The sequence below is a fragment of the Carcharhinus amblyrhynchos genome, chromosome 1 (genome assembly GCF_965287045.1).
Source record: "Carcharhinus amblyrhynchos chromosome 1, sCarAmb.v2.hapA, whole genome shotgun sequence".
Taxonomy (NCBI): Eukaryota; Metazoa; Chordata; class Chondrichthyes; order Carcharhiniformes; family Carcharhinidae; genus Carcharhinus; species Carcharhinus amblyrhynchos.
In genome coordinates, this window is record NC_137324.1 from 103,365,516 (window position 1) to 103,384,379 (window position 18,864).

Here is an 18,864-nt window from a genome sequence, read left to right on the forward strand (position 1 = left end):
GTATAGATTACACTGACAGACCTACCTGAAAGGACATGGTTACTCACACCTGGAGAGGTGCCTCACTCTCTGGAGACAAGAATTTTAATGGGAGAAGCAAACAACAGAAAGAGAAGGATAGTCACGCAAGCAGAGACATGCTGCTCATCTCTCTCTCTGGAACTAATCAAAGGGTGTCTTCTGCAACACATTACCCAATTTAATGGCTGCAACATTCCATGGGTTACATCTCAGGGAAACTTATGCCTACTTATATATTCTTTTAACTTTTCCACGGACTCTTGCCTTTCTTATTTCTGATGCGCGTGTACGAGAGCGCGCGCGTACACGAGTGCGCGCGCGTGTGTGTGTACACGAGTGCGCGCGCGCGTGTGTGTACACGAGTGCGCGCGCGCGTGTGTGTACACGAGTGCGCGCGCGCGTGTGTGTACACGAGTGCGCGCGCGCGTGTGTGTACACGAGTGCGCGCGCGCGTGTACACGAGTGCGCGCGTGTACACGAGTGCGCGCGCGCGCGTGTACACGAGTGCGCGCGCGCGCGTGTACACGAGTGCGCGCGCGCGCGTGTACACGAGTGCGCGCGCGCGCGTGTACACGAGTGCGCGCGTGTGTGTGTGTACACGAGTGCGCGCGTGTGTGTGTGTACACGAGTGCGCGCGCGTGTGTGTACACGAGTGCGTGTGTGTGTGTGTGTGTGTACACGAGTGCGTGTGTGTGTGTACACGAGTGCGTGTGTGTGTACGAGTGCGTGTGTGTGTGTGTGTGTACATGAGTGTGTGTACGAGTGCGTGTGTGTGTGTGTACGAGTGCGAGTGCGTGTGTGTGTACGAGTGCGTGTGTACGTGCATGTGTGTGTGTACACGAGTGTACGAGTGCATGTGTGTGTGTACGAGCTTACACTTTCTTTGACCCAAGAAAATCTGGTTTGATTGGTTCCTTGTTAAAAAGTAAACACATCCGCAGGAGAAAGAATTTTAAACATACCTTTGTTGCGACCGAGGGGCTGAATAAAAGGGGAGCCAGCTCATTCCTCCCCACCCATTCACAACACCTGAATAGAGATCAGTCCTTGTTCAAGAGCATACTACTGATGCAAACTGTAATTGCTGACTCCAAGAACTTCAGAGTCAGTTCTGTTTCTGGACTGCAACAACTATATGTGACACTGGTGACATGGGGCAGGGTTTTTTTGGATAACAGGATTTCCAGCCCAACCCCCTGACCTGCTGAGTTTAAGGTGTGTTAATTAACTGGAGTGGTAATTGGCTTTCCCCTCATTCAGGCAGAAGCCCCAATTCAGGATGCTGGCAGTCAATCTGATTAGTTGGCAGTGCTGTAGTCTTAGCAGCAGCACTGAGAGGAGTCAGACTACAAGCAATCCCCAGATTCAAAGTCCTGGAGTTCAGGACCAGGTGAGTATGGGGCATTACATGGGGAGGGGGGGAGGTGATCCTGGGGGGATTAGGAAGAGGAAGGAGGGAGTCTTTATGGAGAGGTCAGAGTGTGTAAGAACATTCACGGGATGCAGACCTTGGTGAGGTAGGGGGTGGGGGTCCTCAATGTGCAAAGGGGACTCTTGAGTGTTGACTCCCCCATTTCCTTCCTGAGGCCTGAGCAAGGTGACCTGCCAAGCTTCTCCCATCACTGAATTTCCCTCACTGGCTTCAAAATCGAGACTGGTTGGGGAGCAGCCTTTAAGTGGCCAATTGGGCTGAGAATTCAGATAGGTTGAGCTTGGGCAGAAAGGCATTGGAAATGCCTCTGGGTAATTTCATCTCCCCATAACATCCAAACCCCGGCCTGAACACCTGCCAATAGGGGACTTTTAATTTCTCCCCATAATGTGTGTACATTATACCTAAAGTAAAGATTGATATTTGAGTACTTAATGAATAGAAAATAGCTTTGTCAACATATTTTGATACTGAGCCGTATTACTGGGCCTTCACTTCATTTCCTGTTGTATATCCGAATTGAAGACACATCACTGCAACTAAATTAGGGATTATCTTCAACCTCTAGGATCTTCACTCCTGATTTTTACTGCTGCCATGACTTTGGGATTATATAGTCATTTGTTCACAGTTTCAGTCTCATAGCCAAATGTTCATACCTTGTCAGAGTAAAGGCTGGCAAGATTTTTCTGTTGTCGATATAGATACTGGTCGTATAGCTGTGCCAATTTGCTTGCCAATACATGCTCACGGCTAAACATGGGATGGTGTGTGAACACTATGCCAGCAACATCAATGTCCAGTTGAAAATGTCCCTGGATCTCTGCTGAACCAGCAATGTATCGATTATCATACATGGATCTCTCAGCCTGCATTTACAACACAAACAGAATATAAAAAGATTAAGGAGTTGTCCACAGATTATTCATTCACTTGCTCACAGTTCCAGAAACGATGTACTTTTTTCCACATTTCCACTCTTAAATATTTTTCAGCCATCTGAACATTAATTGTCTCAGAACTACTCAGCTGGTGCAGTCTGGGAAAAAAGTGTATCCAAAAGCAGCTTACTTTGTCAATCTTACCCTCAAAATTAGAAGGCTCTGGATAAGGTATTATTGAAATTGAGTGTGCAAGGAAGTATACATGACTTTATGGCATGAGTCACTGACTGGAGAGCAGACAGAAAATGAGGATAGAAGGTTTGTTCTCTGCTTTCTGGAAAGTAGTAATAGGTGATCCATAGGGATTTGCACTGAGGTCTCATATATGCAAAAAAGTCTATGGCAAATTGCAGCTTTTCAGAGGTAAAGAGCACTCCATGATAGGAATTAGTCTTTATAAATTTCCCTTTGGCTTTATGTATAAACTTACTGCCGAATGTGGCATTCAGTCACATAACCTAATTAGGCAAATGCAACTAGAAGAACAGGACAGTGGGACTATAATTAACATCAGCATCTCTGTGCTTCGGAATGAGTGCGGCAAAATTCCCGTTCATCATTCCTTGGTTTTAATTGTGATCGATTGGCTCCCAATGAGAAAATATGATCAAATGGCAGAATTGGGCTCAATTAGGTTGCCTCCATTTCATAACATTCAATGGCTCGACTCAGAAGTGAAAAATAGTAACTTTGCTGAGATCATGGAGGGCTTAGGGCACTTGTGTACTGTACATCAACAAGATTCAATACATTGAAAAGGGGTGGAAACAAGGAATTTATCTGTATCCCAGTTACAAAGATCTATGCTAGGACCTTAACTATTCTGTATGGCTGGAATTCTCCAACCTCGCCCAAGGCTGGTATTCTCCAGTTCCATTGCTGTGAATGGAGATTTGGCTGAGCACCAAATTCTCCATTTTTGATGGCAGCAGGGATGGCAGAGAATTTTGGCCTATATTTATGAATGATTTAAATAATGGAATAGAGAGTCGCATATCAAAGCTTAATGATATAGTAAATAGTGTAGATGAGTGCAGAAAATCTGGACTTGAAACATCAGCTCTGCTCTTTCCTTACAGATACAGCCAGACTTGCTGAGATTTTCACTTTTGGTTTCAGATTCTAGCATCTGCAGTAATTTGCTTCTATTAAATAATATGCTTCCATTGATTCTTGCTGCTAAAATGTACAATTTTACATTTTACCACATTATATTGCTTTGCCCACCCGCTTAGCCTCCTTATCTTCCTACTTTCTTAGCTATCTCTGCATCATCAGCAAATTTAGCAATCATATCTTTGGTCCCTTCATCCAAGTCATTTATATAAATTGTAAACAACTGAGCTCCCAGCACTGATCACTGTGGCACACCACTCATCACATTCTGTCAACCAGAAAATGATCCATTTGCGCCTCCTCTCTGTATCCAGGCCAATTTCTTTTACCCCCTATACAAAGAGCTTTTATTTTCCACATTAACCTTTAGTTATTAAACTATTCTTTACATACAGCACTTTCATAATTTGGGTGGTATACAATATTATAGTTGAAATGTAATTACTTATGCATTAAAAAGGGATCCTTCAACTTAAACATTTGTGAACCACTCTCTTGGTTGACTCCATTAAGCTTCTGCTGCAAAATCAATAAATAAAATATGTTGTACCCACCCATAATAACTTTGCTGTGAGGTTGGGGAAACCTCCAGAGAAACAATGTGAGCATTTACTCTGAGCTGTTTATGCCATTTATCTTGAGTTTCTGCCAATTTCCGATCAAATTTATGACAGGAGACCAGGCAAACTTTCCAGGAAATTTAGGACCAAAAATGAAATGTATAACTTTGCTTGTAACTTCACCCTTAGTGTAGATGGGCCCCTTAAATAAATCACAGGAGATACCCGAGAGTGACCAACAGCATCTCTGCTTTTCCCTACTTCCTAGAGTAGAAGCACTTGGCTTCCTAGAAGTAAACTTGATATTACTTAGCATTCTATGTTGAAGGAGCCAGGGAAGAAAACAAAACATTAGCTGGAAGTTCATGTTCATCAAATTATCCATCACTTTGGACTAACAGGTATCTTGGCACTAGAGTGGACTGATTAATCACGAAGATTTGTCACATGCATAGTGAAGGAGCTAACAGTCCTATGCTTTTACTTGGCTCTGTACAAAACTATGTTGAAATATTTAGTTGGAATGGATGTTTTGCACTGCAGCCTGTGTCATTCCCCATAACATGCACAATTATTGAAGACAATACTATTAGATCACCCTTTAATCAATGCCAGCAGTTTCTGCATAGAATAATAATGGAATTAACTTCAAGGCTATAATCTAAGCTCCAAGTTCATTGGCAAAATATTCAAAGTTTTCTCTTGTGATTTGTACAATGATTTGAATGTCTTTTAATTGGGTGTTACGACCTGAGGAAACTTTAAACCACTGTAACAAGAATACTTGATGACTAAACCGATCGTATGTATTCTGCTTAAAGAAACCTCAAGGTAGACCAAACCTTTTAGGCAAAGTATTTTATTTCTAGGTGTACTTTATCTAACCTCAGAATCCTTGTGTTTTTGGTGTTTGCTGTCAACACCAAATGTTTACTCTGGAGGATTGTAGTGAATTCCATTATGGATTTATCTCAGGGTTTCCTATCCAGTTGGTGCTGTCTATGTATTACCAGTCACTGAATGGTCTTTCCTTACACCCTAGCTATGACCATAACATATATTCTTGCTTTTCCTTCTCTCCTATGTACACTATGAATGGTATGCTTTATCTGCATAGCATGCAAGAAACAATACTGTTCAATGTTTCCCAAGACATATGATAATAATAAATCAAATCAAATGAACAACTTTTAGCATAATTGGCTTGGGAGTTTATGCAAAATAGAAATTCATGTTTGCAGATAATCAGTGGAGCTTTTGAACGTCTCCAATCAAGTTTCTGCACTTTTCAAAACCAACAAAACTAACTTTAACTAGTTATGACTAGCTGTATTCTGTAACTATAACCATAGTGCATCATCCTCCATTGTCAGCTCTGCAACCTCTGACACAATTGATTGCACTTCTCTAAAACCCATCCTCTGTTCATTTTTACAGAATTACCCTTGCTTGGTTCCACTGTCACCTATCTGTTTGCAACCATGGAGTCTTTAACAGTGCTTTTCTACCCAAGTCTGGAGTTATTAAAGAGCCCATTCTGGAGCCCATTTACAACCTATATGCTATCCTTTGGTGACATCATTCACAGATATGGGTTTACTGTCTCATACCAGAAATGCTCAGCTCACCAACTTAATATGACAAATGGCACAAGTTATCTTCCATATGCCTCTGTGATGAATGCAGACAAAATTTTCTGGAAAGATAATTAAAATATTCTGTAGAAAATATTGTTGCTGATAAGGAGGTGTGAGCACAATGGATATCTCTGGAACAAAAGGAAATAGCAAAGGTTTATCTCCCAAAACAGTTAAACTAAAATATGCTGGGGTATTTGGAAATACTTAGTATAACAACTGTACTATATAATAATTGACTGTGAAACTCTGCCCTTTTTTTATTTTAATTTATTGTTCTCGTAGAGTTATAGAGCTTTACAGCACAGGAAGAGGCCCTTTGGTCCATTATGTCTGCATTGGCCATCAAGCTCTACTAGCTCGTTTTTTGCTATTTAAAGTTTAAATGACCTCTTGTGCATTTTCACTCGTGCAGTCCGTCAGGCAGGGCACACTCCAATTCATTGGAAATATTCTCAGAGGCAGCAAACAGGAGCAAAGTGCACTGACTATCCCTCACTTTGATATTTTACAAGAACCTAATTAAACGTTTGGGATATGGGATTAAGGTAGAAACTGAAACATCATAACAAACTTTTAAAAGGAGTAAAATGTGGAACATAGTAATGAAGAAATTTAGAATTCCACAAATATAAAATCAGAAGAAATAACATAGAACATAGAAAAACTACAGCACAAACAGGCCCTTTGGCCCACAAGTTGCGCCGAACATATCCATACCTACTAGGCTTACCTATAACCCTCTATCTTACTAAGTCCCATGTACTTATCCAAAAGTCTCTTAAAAAACCCTATTGAATCTGCCTCCACCACCACCGCCAGCGGCCAATTCCACGCACCCACCATTCTCTGAGTGAAAAAACTTACCCCGACATCTCCTCTGTACCTACTCCCCAGCACCCTAAACCTGTGTCCTCTTGTGGCAGCCATTTCACCCCTGAGAAAAAGCCTCTGAGAATCCACTCTATCAATACCTCTCAACATCTTATACACCTCTATCAGGTCACCTTTCATCCTTCGTCTCTCTAAGGAGAAAAGACCATGCTCTCTCAACCTATCTTCATAAAGCATGCCACCCAATCCAGACAACATTCTTGTAAATCTCCTCTGCACTCTTACAATGGCTTCCACATCTTTCCTGTAATGAGGTGACCAGAACTGAGTACAGTACTCCAAGTGGGGTCTGACCAAGGTCTTATACAGCTGCAGCATTATCTCCCGACTAAAAAACTCAATTCCTTGATTGATGAAGGCCAGTACACCATATGCCTTCTTAATCACATCCCCTACCTGCGAAGCAGATTTGAGAGTCCTATGAACCTGGACCCCAAGTTCCTTCTGATCTTCCACATTGCTAAGAGTCTTACCCTTAATATTATATTCCGTCATCCCATTTGACCTGCCAAAATGAACCACCACACACTTAGCCAGGTTGAAGTCCATCTCCCACTTCTCCGCCCAGTCTTGCATCCTATCTATGCCTCGTTGCAACTTCTGACATCCCTCCAAACTATCCACAACACCTTCAACCTTGGTGTCATCAGCAAACTTACCAATCCATCCCTCCACTTCCGCATCCAGGTCATTTATAAAAATCACAAACAGCAAGGGTCCCAGAATAGATCCCTGGGGCACTCCACTGGTGACCGACCTCCATGCAGAAAAAGAGCCATCTACAACCGTTCTTTGCCTTCTGTGGGCAAGCCAGTTCTGGATCCAATGTCCCCTCACTTTCTCAATAAACCTCACATGGGGGACCTTATCAAACGCCTTGCTGAAGTCCATATATAAATCTACTATAATATACGCAGGGGCTGCTATTCTTGGTAGTGTACGCAGGGGCTGCTATTCTCGGTAGCGTACGCAGGGGCTGCTATTCTCGGTAGCGTACGCAGGGGCTGCTATTCTCGGTAATATACGCAGGGACACAGGTTAATGGTAGGGCATTAGGGAGAGTTACAGAACAAAGAGACCTGGGGGTACAGGTTCATAGCTCCTTGAAAGTGGAGTCACAGGTGGATACAGTGGTGAAGAAGGCATTCCGCATGCTTGGTTTTATTGGTCAGAACATTGAATACAGGAGTTGGGACGTCTTGTTGAAGTTGTACAAGACATTGTTAAGGCCACACTTGGAATATTGTGTACGGTTCTAGTCACCCTATTAGAGAAAGGATATCATTAAACTAGAAAGAGTGCAGAAAAGATTTACTAAGATACTACCAGGACTTGATGGATTGAGTTATAACGAGAGGCTGGAGAGACTGGGACTTTTTTCTCTGGAGCGTAGGAGGCTGAGGGGTGATCTTATAGAGGTCTATAAAATAATGAGGGGCACAGATCAGCTAGATAGTCAATATCTTTTCCCAAAGGTAGGGGTGTCTAAAACTAGAGGGCATAGGTTTAAGGTGAGAGGGGAGAGATACAAAAGTGTCCAGAGGGGCAATTGTTTCACACAGAGGGTGGTGAGTGTCTGGAACAAGCTGCCAGAGGCAGTAGTAGAGGCGGATACAATTTTGTCTTTTAAAAAGCATTTAGACAGTTACATGAGTAAGATGGGTATAGAGGGATACGGGGCAAACGCGGGCAATTGGGATTAGCTGTGGGGTTTTAAAAAAAGGGCGGCATGGACAAATTGGGCTGAAGGGTCTGCTTCCATGCTATAAACCTCTATGACTCTACCGTTCTTCCTTCGTCAATGTGTTTAGTCACATCTTCAAAAAACTCAACCAGGCCTGTAAGGCACGATCTGCCTTTGACAAAGCCTTGCTGACTATTTTTGATCATACTATACCTCTCCAAATGTGCATAAATCCTGTCTCTCACGATCTTCTCCTTCAATTTACCAAACACAGAGATTAGACTTACTGGTCAGTAATTCCCTGGGCTATCTCTACTCCCTGTAGAGGAACCACATCCACAATCCTCCAATCTTCCGGAACCTCCCCCGTCTCCATCGATGACGGAAAGATCATTGCCAGAGGCTCTGCAATCTCTTCCCTTGCCTCCCACAGTAACCTGGGGTACATCCCATCCGATCCTGGCAACTTATCTAACTTGATGCTTTTCAAAAGCTCCAACACATCCTGTTTCTTAACGTCAACATACTCAAGCTTTTCAGTCTGCCACAAGCCTGCACTACAACCACCAAGATCCTTTTCCACTGGGAATACTGAAGTGAAGTATTCATTGAGCACCTTTGCTATTTCTACCGGTTCTATATAAACTTTCCCACCGTCACATTTGATAGGTCCTATTACTTCACATCTCATCCTTTTGCTCTTAGTTTTTAAAAACTAGAGACCTTTCAGCAATAATTAAGGGTGTAGTTGCCATTAAAAAGTTCATTCAACAAAGTGTAGATTTTTCAAGAGTTTTACAAGACAGGGCAAAAGAGCACGTTCATATCAGTTCAGTAATTTCTAATTGTTATAAAAGTAAAATGCTGAAAATCTGAAATAGAAACAGAAAATGCTATAAGTATTCAGTTCTGGCTGTACTTTTGGAGAAAGAGAGAGAGTTAACATTTCAAATCCAGCCAACTCTGTCTATATCCTGAATAACGGTAATATTTGATGTAAAATGTGAACTGTTTCTCTCTCCACAGATACTGCCAGGCAGCTGAGTATTTCCAGCACTTCCAATTTCTCATTAATTGAAGTTTGTGGATGCTTGAAAGTGCACCATCTAAAGCAAAAAAAATCATGCCAACAATTTCTAGACTCCTGCATTTAACTGCACATCTGCAGTTTCTAGAAGTTGCTATCAGTTTCACAGAGTAATGACAGTAAATGCTGACAGTTTCAATGTCATTGTGACCCAAAATTGGGTCCTGAATATAGATAGTAGATAGAAAAAAAACACTGCAAGCAACAACTTGCAATTACTTAGCACCATTGGCATTGAAACAATGTCAGGAAATGTTTGACAAACATAACATAATGAAAAAAAAGACATCAAGCGTAAGGAAGAGGTATTTGCAGAGATGAACAAAATCTTTCTATTAGGGAATTCTTTGAGAAATTTGGAGGTAGAGGATTTGAGTGGATCAGGAAGAGAATGGCAGAGGGTGAAACCAAGGCAGCTAAAGCCACAGCTCATAATGGTGCAATGCAGGGAGAAAGCGATGCATGAAAGACCACAAGCTCAAACAGCAAACAAAACAGAAGTAATTGAAGACCAAATTGAAAGTTAAAATGAGGAAAAGGGCTAAATTTTATAAGGGGTACATTGTTAAGCTTGCCCTTCATTGGATAAGGAAGCTGCAAATCGAACGACTTTGAAAAAAATGACATTATGCTGTGAGAGGCATTAAAAAGCAGAGAGTGGGACTTCGCCCCACTCAACACATTCAATGGACAAAAGTGAACAAGAGGACAAATGGGCCTCAAGAGCTGCTGACCAATGCAGTCCAAGCAGCACCAGAACACAGTAATGGATGCTGCTGGGACTACAAGCCATCAGACCCACGAAGAGAAGCAATGGCATCTGGACCCAGGTACGCCCTAGGCATTTTGGGTGGGGAAGGATTGGCCCGAGAGAGAGAGAGAGAGAGCGGAGTGAGTGTGGTTTGGAGGCCAGGCAGAAAACCTCAAGAGAGGTTATATTCCTGAGGGCGAGGTGCCTCCAATGCACACAGGGAGCTGCCCAAGAGATGTAAATCCTCTTCCTTCCTGCACTTTTGTCAAAAAAAAGCTGTCACAGTCTCTCTGGCCTTCCAGTACTCAACATTTTATGGCAGTGATGGTGGACTGAGGTTAAGTGGCCAATAATTAGCCCCTTTAAGGGCCTTAATAGGCCAAAGAATGGGTGGGCAGGCTAGTGGCACCTTAACCACGATCCATATTATGGGGACTGGGCAGGGTGTGGGTGGAAAGGTGTTGTATCAACCACTCTTATTTTGTGTGCCCTCTGCTAAAAAATACCCACCTGTAAAATCCTGCCCAATGAAACAATGCAAATAGGAAGAGGTAGCCATTAATTTTTCAAATTGTATTTTAGGATTCTTTGATAGTTTATATTCAGCATTGCAATAACTTGAATTTGTAGCTTTAAAATTGTAATATTAATGCTTAATTCTGTTTCCCAAATATCCTAGGCCTAAATTCTGAGCTTCAAAACGATCGATCAATTGATCTCCTGTGACATTACACTCAGATAAAATGAGCATTGTTGTCTTCTATAAATTTAGCTGATGTCAGTAAATATCAACACACCCCTAATCAAACCGCAAGTTAAATTAATTTCTGTACGTTGAGAATTTTAAACCTCTATACAAAAAGTCATTTATTATAATTTGCCTAGAACAGTAAGTTGAATAATTAATTCCAGGATTAAAGGGTAGATTATATGACCTTGCATGCTTGCCACGGAGTTTTGTAGACTGGGTGTGTTTCAAATACCAGATGGCCCCACAGGATATAAAACCATAGAATCCCTATAGTGCAGAAGGAGACCATTCAGCCCCTTTTGTCTGTACTGACTCTTACCCCAGTTTACCACGTATCCCCACATGTTTACCCCACTAATCCCTCTGACCTATATACTTTGGGACACATCAAGGGGCAATTTAACATAACCAATCAACCTAACCTGCACATCTTTGGACTTACCAGTGACTGCTGACCTAAATACCCAAATTTCCAATGTGCACCCCTAGTGGTTGAAGCTGTGCACCAGAAGTGGAATTTCCTTCAATTAAGTCTTGAAATTGAGGTGACCTGGATTTTCTGCAAATTTCTGCCAGATATCAGTGCACACTGGGCAAAATCACTAAGATATTACAAAATATTGCAGAATTTAAAACTTAAGTGAATAACGCCCAAAATTGCAATTGCTATACTTTCCAATATTTTTACAATGGTTCAAAAGTCAATGCACCAGGAAGATCAACAAGCTGAGCTCCCCCAAATGCACATGTTCAATTATGTTCACAATGCACTGGAAATTTGAGTGCCCAGGAACTCATAGCACCATTAATCCATCACTAACATGCAACAATGATTAGCAGTCGATTGAAATCTCTGATTCTCATACTGATGCTACAATTAGTTTAAATGGTTTTAAATGAAGTTTATTGAATTCAGATTTGCCCTTGGTAGAGAAGGTCAGTGTTCCATTTAAACCACTGACTGGCCTCTTCAGCTGCATCAACGGTTTGATTACATTTTCGGTTTGGATTGGCTGAATTCAGTAATCAGAGTCCGCGGTGGTCAGATTTCAGTCAATAATCATTCAGATTTGATAAGGCCGCTCAATTTGCTGATTCGTGGAGTTCAGAACTATTCAGCCAGTTATTACAAATATAATAACAAATATTACTTACTTAAGATATTATCTTAAGTAAGTAATATTTGTATTTTTGGACATTAGAAACTAGATATTGTTTGATGTTTTTTGTTACTTGTGTGTTGTGAAAGGTGAATCCTGGGTTCGATTTCATTTTAGGATCTTTGTGAGTGGGGCAGGAGAAAGTCCCAAAATGACAATTTCATCACAGGACAAGGGCAGGAATCTGGAATAGATCCTGTTCAGTGAAATTAAGGCCAGTGCAGGAGAGGAGACTCCAGATTAAGGGGAGAGAGCTGCAGAAAGCTTACACAAAGGAAAATAGGTTTGGTAAAAGCCAGAAGATTGGAGTAAAGATTCAGGGGAGGAGAACATCCAAAGCAGAGCTCAAAACCTTCAAGGTGGATTCTTTTGGAGATGTTTAAGTGAAAGCGAAGTCTTCGGATGTGAAGATTGGAAGCCCTTGAGAGAGAGACTGTTTCCTTGAGATCAGTTGGCTCACACTATGCCAAGCCTCTGGGGAGGGTTGATGAAGAACCCACAAACACTGATTTATATGGCACCTGTCCATTGGTTTTGGAGTGTGGTTTGTCTGACTACAGTTTCTTCATTAGTTTGTATGTACTGCATACTTACAGTGAATAATAATGTTCAAAATAGATATATTATATAGATGTAATATCTCTACAAATTTGTATATATCTGTAAAGGTATAGTTGGAGTGAAGGAATAGCATACATCTTTTCTTAGAATCATAGAATCCTTACAGCACAGAATGAGGCCATTTGGTCCATGGAATCTGCACGGACTCTCCGAAACAGCATCTTACCCAGTCCTATGTCTGTAACCCCACATGTTTTCCCTGCTAATCCTCCTAATCTACACATCTTGAGAGACTAAAGGGACAATTTAGCATGGCCAATCCACCTAACCTGCACATCTTTGGAATGTGGGAGGAAAATGGAGCACCCAGAGGAAACTCACGCAGATGCAGAGAGAACGTGCGAACTCCACACAGACAATGACCAAAGGATAGAATTGAACCCGGCTCCCTGACACTGAGGCAGCAGCGCTAACCACTGTGTGACCCATTTTCTTGTTCATTATCTTTACATTAAAAATTTAAACAAATGTTTGATTCTTTTGTAAAAAGTTCATCATTGGACTCCTGTGATTCTCTTCATTATTTGCTCTCCATTTTGCAAATAAAAAATAGAAGTTAAGGTCTACCAAACCAGGTTCCACCCTGGGGTCTGACTTGCCCAGGAACAATATCAGCTGGGATCATAACACTGAATTAAAATGCCAGGTCTATACATTTCATAAGAGTTTAGTCATGGTCACATTGTAAGCTTGAAGATTATACAGTGCTAACTTAACATGTTTATTTTAATTCAATAAGGGTCAAGTTACATGACTTTCAGAATCTAGATTTGATTATATGAATGTGTTCATTTACCATAGGTACTTGATTACTGATACGGCTTGGAAATTCAAATCCCTCAATAGTCATTTAAGAAAATTATCCCCTTTGCAGATGTGTTGTTTCTTGGGGAGACCATGAATCGAATCCAATTATTCCCATTGGAAACTTGCATCAAGAAATTCAAGGCACGTCTCTTACTGTTTTCTATAAATATTTAAACAGCTCCATCAAGATTCACATAGGCAGATTATCAAATTGTTTTCTGGAACTATTTTCATCTCAGAAATTGAAAGAGATTTGAAATACATAGAAGTGCACCAAATAATACAGAACGTATTATTATCTATACAGATTAATTGCCTGCTTGAGATATTAACTGTAGCTAGGTGCTGTGACATCATTGATTAGCTGTTCTGGAGTCCCTATTAAGCATAAAATGTTAGTGCATCAATACATTTTAGTCTGGACAGAGAGAAAGGAAATCAAGCCTCATCCAGACATGCACAAACTGAAATCATGGGGCTGGTTTTTCTGGTCCTTCCCACTGGCAGGATCTTCCAGTCCCATGGAAAATGACAACTCCTCCTTCCCCCGCCCTGAGATAGGTTCCTGGCAGCCTTGCTGCTCAACAATATAAATGGCCACTGACTTCTGGCAGGATCAGAAGATTTTGGCAGCGACCATTAGCAAGCCGCCTCCATCACCAGAAAATATGCTGCGGAGTGCCAGAAAATCCCACCCTATCAAGTTGAAAGTCTCCCCTCACATCACTAATGTTGCATCAGCTTGCACGATTGGATTTAATTGCAATCTGCAGCTTTTCTTTTTGTCAATACCTCGCAAGAGTGATATTTGATTAAAATTTTGCTAATGAAATTGATAAACTTTCACTTATAGAAACTATGTAATATGCTGTAAAATAATCTATTAGTCTGGAAAAAAATCCTTTGTACAATTATTATGTTTTACTTACCTTTATATACAGAGTTTCTAGTGCAGGATCCATTTTTTCATGCAGTGAAAACATGGGAAGTCTAGTCTGGGTCCTTTTAATAGGGTCAGCCAAGGCTATAATTCTGCCATCACTTCCAAACCATTTTTTGCCCTGGAATAATGAAAGAGAGTATTTTTGCTGAAGCTGTTAAACAAAGGATTTTTTCTAAAATGTAATGAATACTTTAAAAGAAAACAGGGGGAAGCCTTTTTGACGTACCTCTTCATTTTTAAGCAGACGATTCTCGAGGATGTTCTGGTTGGATTTAGAAACTTTTGGTCTTTCTCCAACATAAATGCCTTCATCTTCGAGAAACCGTGGCTGCATATTTTCAGGAACTTTCTCCGATGTGGATACTGACCGTCAAGAAAACATCATTAATACTAATACCCTGTTCGTGGAAAGGCATGAAGGGCCAAAGCTCCCAACATTGTTGAACAGGAATTAATAATTCTACATAATTCCATGAGATTCATGGGGTTAATTTTGCACTAATATCAGACAACCTCAACAAGTACTCAAATATTTCGTCAGTATCAAGCAAACAACAATTCAGCAAAATAATTTTTATTATATGTTAACCTGAATATAACCAAAAGCATCACAGGAAATGGCTCTTCTCAAAATCATTTTATTTTGCATGATATTGTATTAATATTAAAAAATGAATATTGAAAATCTTATGTCTGCACAATTCGGTTCCCTGTTGTCATGCATTTGTCGTATCTTCTAATCAATTTTTTCCATTAATCACAATTTCTAGGAATGCACTAATTAATGAAAAATATCTGTACACATCTAAACTCCATGGTGACTCCAATTATTCATATCTAGCTCAGGTATGAGTTGGACCACACCATACAATATTATTGATGAACTTGGTGTGATATACATGAGATGTTTGGGGCGGCACGATGCCACAGTGGTTAGCACTTGAGCTTCACAGCACCAAGGACCCAGGTTCAAATTCCAGCCTTGGGTCACTGTCTGTGTGGAGACTGCAAGTTCTCCCTGTGTCTGCATGGGTTTTCTCTGGATGCTCTGGTTTCCTCCCACAGTCCAAAGATGTGCAGATTAGGTTAATTGATCATACTAAATTGCCCCTTGGAGTCAGGGGATTAGCAGGGTAAATTTGTGGGGTTACGGGAAAAAGGCTTTGGTGGGATTGTGGTCGGTGCAGGCTCGACGGGCCAAATGGCCTTCTATTGCACTGTGGGGATTCAATGAGATTCATCTATCTGGCAATTCAACAAAGGCATTTTTTATTATTTTAAACTAGTTAATTACTTCATTAAAATAGCAGAGAAATTGCAGACAACTGTTCACACATTACTAATACCATCAAGTAACATTTCAATATCAGATACCTTTTCACTGACAAAATAAACATTAGAATTTAATCAGCCACACTTTCCACAGAATGCCTATCAAGACGTATCAGAAACTATGCTTCAAAATAGATTACCTGTCAGAATGCTGGGGGTAAAAAGGAACTTTTTATCTTTCTGTCGTTGACTATGATAGCTTTCATAATCAGGTGCCTTCACTATAAGAAAATCACGAGCTGTCTGATCAATTATGAAGAGATAGTCATCCTCATCATCCCCATTATCTTTTACAAGTGGTCGATCCTCTTCCTGTAGTAACCAAGGGACAACATTGTTTTATATTCTGTTCTAGAATCATTGGAAAAAAAAATGTACAAATTCCTAAGCACTTAAAGTTCAAATATATTTCCATTTCACTTTCCAGTCAGTACAAAGTGATGTGGTTTTCCTCAATGCTTCAAGCATTTTGTGTATTTCTCGTCAATTACATTGATAGTCTCTTGATATATACACAAAATTGAATATAATAAACATTTCTCAATTACAGAGAAAAGACATTTCATTTAAAATGATATTTTAGGACCTTTTCTGTAATCGTAAATGTTGACAAGACAGTATGGCAGCAGCTGCCCCCTTTCAAAAAAAAATACACTGAAATGAGGTTCTGTGTAGATCCTTACTCAGTCCAGAAAACACAATGACCCTATCTAACTTTGAACTAAATAGTATAAAATTTCATCCTTTTAAAAACAAAATTATATCTCTTCCTTCTTAATTTGTTTCCCTCTCCCCTTACGTCCATCTGTGCCACGCTTATAGCTGAAAAATGTTGGCAAGTAACATTATTACATTCTTTTGCCAAATGCAGTCTGGAACTCGTCAACTGAAGAAATGCCTGAAGTGCCTTTCCCTTGGATATGCATTCCTTCATTACAATAGCATTGGTTTTCAAATAACTGAGATCATGTTCAAGGAAATGCAGGAGAGGGTGTTCAAATCAATGCTTTAACACTCGTAATTAATCATAAGTAATTGCACTATAAGATGCAGCACTGAGCAAGTCATTCCAAAGAGTCCCAAGATGTCAAAAGCAAACTGTCAGACAGATCTTTAGCATCTTATTATCACCCAGTGAATCTTACCAGAAATGCACATGAGGATATCGTACTTTAGCTCATTATTTATAACAGCCCATTAACAGTACCTCAGAAAGAGATGGTGTGCATATGGGTGTAGTACCAAACGACTGTCAATTAAATTGGATTCCACGATGAACGATTATCTTCAGTGAGGAGGGATAAAGGAAGAAAAGAGCAACTGGGATAAGGAAGCAATAGCAACCTTGGAATTGCCCAAGTACAAAAAATTCTCTCGATCTCTACTAAGTAATTTATGAAACTGATCAATAAATGTTTCAGTCCTTGGTCATCTTTGAAGTGTTAACCTCACATATTTCAGCATATAGGAACATCAGAGTTTGGAGCAGGAATAGGCCATTCAACCTTTCGAGCTTGTCCTACCATTCAATGAGACCATGGCTGATCTAGTTCTGGTCTCAATTCCACTTTGCTGTCTAACTCTGACTTGAACGAATTCAATGATGCAGCTTCCGTTGCTTTCTACAGATGAGAATTTCACACACTAATGACTTTTTGAGAGGAAAGATTTCTCCTCATACCAGTCTTAAACTGTAGATCTATTCTTAAACTGTGTTCCCTGGTTCTAATTACTCCAACAAGTGGAAACATCCTCCTGTATCTAAATTTTCAAATCGCCTCAGAGTGATAGATGTTTTAATAGGATCATCTCTCATTTATTCTTGTTTATATGACCTGGGATAAAAAATATTTTGAGCAGACATTCATCAGAATTGCAAGCAGTATCTTTAAATTTTAATTTCTTTATGAAGTATCTAACTTCTGATTACTGAACTATTTATATACAGAGCAGACAATGTGATATTTGATAACGGCCTCAATGTTAGAGAAGCTAAACACAAACTAGCTTAAAAATATATTTTTAAAAATGCTCATTTTTCCAGGAGCATAAAACTTTCTTCTCAGGGCAGATAACTATGAGGTGATTTTCTTCCTTAACTCTATTCACAAGAACCCAGTTAAATACAAATATTAGAAACTTGGATACAGTTTTCTCACTAGTCATTTAAGTGGTTGGAAAATTATGCAACAAGTGCATCTAAATTTCAGATAGCTACCCCTTTCATGAAAGGGCTTGTCATCATATTCCTTCAGAGTAAAATTAAGGAATAAAACGTCAAGAACAAATGGAAAAACAATTTTATGAACAGAAACAACAACATAAACATTCACCCACTGCCATCTGCATTATATTAACTGCTTCAGTTCAGGTTTCTGAGTATCACAACTAAATTTATTAAAGCATCCTGGTTACAAAGCAATATCGGTAGAACATTTGGGTCATGTTACATTCTGTAGTCATTGCACTTAATCTAATTATTCTGCTTCCTAAAATTCAATTTGAGAATTGTGCATCTTGGCCTGGATTTTCACTGACTCAGTGTGACTTCAGAGCCCTTTAAAAATGGCAGAAGAATCTTGATTTTTGATTCCCAACCTCAATCCCAGAATTTAGTTTTCAAAAACATACTTTAAGGATGCACTATGATCTGGGTTGCGAGCCAGCACACTGCACTCCCAACCTGGTCAGTGGGAATAGGCATGTCCTAGTCTTCCACAGTTCTCATGGAGTCAAGGCAGCTTTTCAAAGAGTCATGGGTAATGGCACCCCAGAGGTTTTGCAACTCACAGTCTGGATGAGGGAACTATTTGAAAGGTAGGTTTATGAAGTCCTCCTCATGCCCCATATGCCAAGCTATAGCCACCCAACTCCCACCCTCCACCCAAATGGCCCCTCATACCCACACTAAGTTATTGCACTTGCAAGCACAAAAATGCGTAATGAGGCTTGTCTGAGAGTCCAAACATCCATGAAACTGTTGAAGCTGTTGAGCCCCAGAGAAAATATTGCTTGATTGATAGCTCTCTCTGATCTCTCCTGTCAATTATATAATATTTGTTTACATAAGATAGAAATTTCAATGCTTGCAGTTTCTGCTATTGGTTCTTTAAAGAGTTTGGAC

At 40.2% G+C, this 18,864-nt stretch overlaps 1 protein-coding gene across 6 annotated transcripts in view; it reads right to left on the reverse strand.

Annotated features, from left to right (window-relative positions):
* cc2d2a (coiled-coil and C2 domain containing 2A) overlaps positions 1 to 18,864 on the reverse strand; it is a 140,611-nt gene that overhangs the window by 75,609 nt on the left and 46,138 nt on the right. For all 6 annotated transcript variants that reach the window (XM_080189982.1, XM_080189975.1, XM_080189958.1 and 3 more), the window contains 4 exons: positions 15,881 to 16,052; positions 14,635 to 14,771; positions 14,395 to 14,526; positions 2,113 to 2,322 (listed from right to left, as the gene is read on the reverse strand). In XM_080189982.1, coding sequence (XP_080046108.1) covers positions 2,113 to 2,322; positions 14,395 to 14,526; positions 14,635 to 14,771; positions 15,881 to 16,052 — 651 coding nt within the window. The remainder of the gene's footprint in view (positions 1 to 2,112; positions 2,323 to 14,394; positions 14,527 to 14,634; positions 14,772 to 15,880; positions 16,053 to 18,864) is intronic.